We start from the raw sequence: 1,518 nt of genomic DNA on the forward strand, positions 1-1,518 counted from the left end.
ATCACCATGTGCTGCCTTTACAGCTGGGATTTATACACACTTCATGTCTCAACTATTCATACCAGGCTCATTACAACCTGTTAGTTAAAATAAAACATTAAGAAAGCTTTCAAAGTGGAAACTCTGGGGAGTGGGCAATGCTGGGTTCTGTTTGACAGGACATATGCAGTCCAGGCCTCCTGTTCCCCTGCAGGACCCGCTGAATGGGACAGCAGAGAACTGGCAGGATGGCAGCCAGTGATGTGGCTGTAGGCATCATCTTCCTGGCACAGACTGTGGTTGGAGCTCTGGGCAATTCCTCTCTTATCCTCCATTACCTGGTCCTTTACTTCACTGGGTGCAGGGTAAGACACACAGACTTGATTCTTCAGCACTTAATTGTGGCCAACTTGTTAACTCTCCTGTGTAGAGGAGTTCCCCAGACAGTGGCAGCTTTTGGAGTGAAAATTTTCCTCAGTGATTTTGGATGCAAGCTGCTTTTCTATCTTCACAGGGTGGGCAGGGGTGTGTCCATTGGCAGCACCTGCCTCCTGAGTGTCTTCCAGGCCATTAAGATTAGTCCTGAGAATTCCAGCTGTTCAGAGCTTAAACTAAATATTCCCAAGTACATTGGCTCCTCCATATACCTGAGCTGGGTCCTGTACCTCCTTGTAAATGTTGTTTTTCTTATGTACATGACTGGGAGAAGAAGCAACAAAAACATCACAATCCTAAAAGATTTTGGATACTGTTCTGGTGTTTGTCAGGACTCAACCACACACTCACTGTATGCAGCATTGCTAACCTTCCCTGATGTCCTGTGTGTGGGGCTCATGCTCTGGGCCAGCAGCTCCATGGTGCTCATCCTGCACAGGCACAAGCAGAGAATGCAGCACCTTCATAGGTCCAGCTCCCTCAGGTCCTCCCCTGAGTCCAGAGCCACCAAAACCATCCTCCTCCTGGTGAGCACCTTTGTCTCTTTTTACACACTTTCCTGTATATTCCAAGTTAGTTTAGGTGTTGTTTATAATCCCAACTGGTTTGTGGTGAGCACGGCTGTGATCATCTCTGGGTGTTTCCCAGCTGTCAGCCCCTTTCTGCTCATGAGCAGAGACTCTACTGCATCCAGGATCCACTCTGCCTGGGTGCAGAATAGGAAGAATGCCAGTCATGTGAGAAAAATATACATCATTTAGTTTTGTACAATCTCATCTCCACAGACTTAGTGATAAGGCAGTGACACTGTAAGAGTACAACACACGCACACACGTTTGCATAGTGTTATAATGTGTGTCTCTGCATCTACCTGAGTATGTCTGCCCATCATTCAGATAATGTTTATTATGCATAAAACAATATTAGAATATTTTATGTAAGTTTTGCAAATTCAAGATTTTAAAATAATTCTCATTTACTAATGACAATGTGCTTTAATATAATGTTTATTTATTGGATGTTTGTCTTGCCATTTTAGTTGATTAAGTGGTTAAAATGCAATGGATATATATATTTTTTTACCTAATTCAATTCTTAGGTCTT

The 1,518-nt window shown here is 43.5% G+C and overlaps 1 protein-coding gene across 1 annotated transcript; it reads left to right on the top strand.

Annotated features, from left to right (window-relative positions):
* Nucleotides 1-227: 227 nt before the first annotated feature.
* On the top strand, nucleotides 228-1,175 carry LOC114080103 (vomeronasal type-1 receptor 4-like). The gene has a single exon (XM_027921647.2). The coding sequence runs from the start codon at nucleotides 228-230 to the stop codon at nucleotides 1,173-1,175; it is 948 nt and encodes a 315-aa protein (XP_027777448.2).
* The last annotated feature ends 343 nt before the right edge of the window (nucleotides 1,176-1,518 follow it).

The sequence above is a fragment of the Marmota flaviventris genome, chromosome 18 (genome assembly GCF_047511675.1).
Source record: "Marmota flaviventris isolate mMarFla1 chromosome 18, mMarFla1.hap1, whole genome shotgun sequence".
In the NCBI taxonomy this organism is placed as follows: domain Eukaryota; kingdom Metazoa; phylum Chordata; class Mammalia; order Rodentia; family Sciuridae; genus Marmota; species Marmota flaviventris.

What these genes read in the sequence shown, in the direction of transcription:
- LOC114080103 (XM_027921647.2), top strand. Translation starts at nt 228, where the DNA reads ATGGCAGCCAGTGATGTGGCTGTAGGCATCATCTTCCTGGCACAGACT.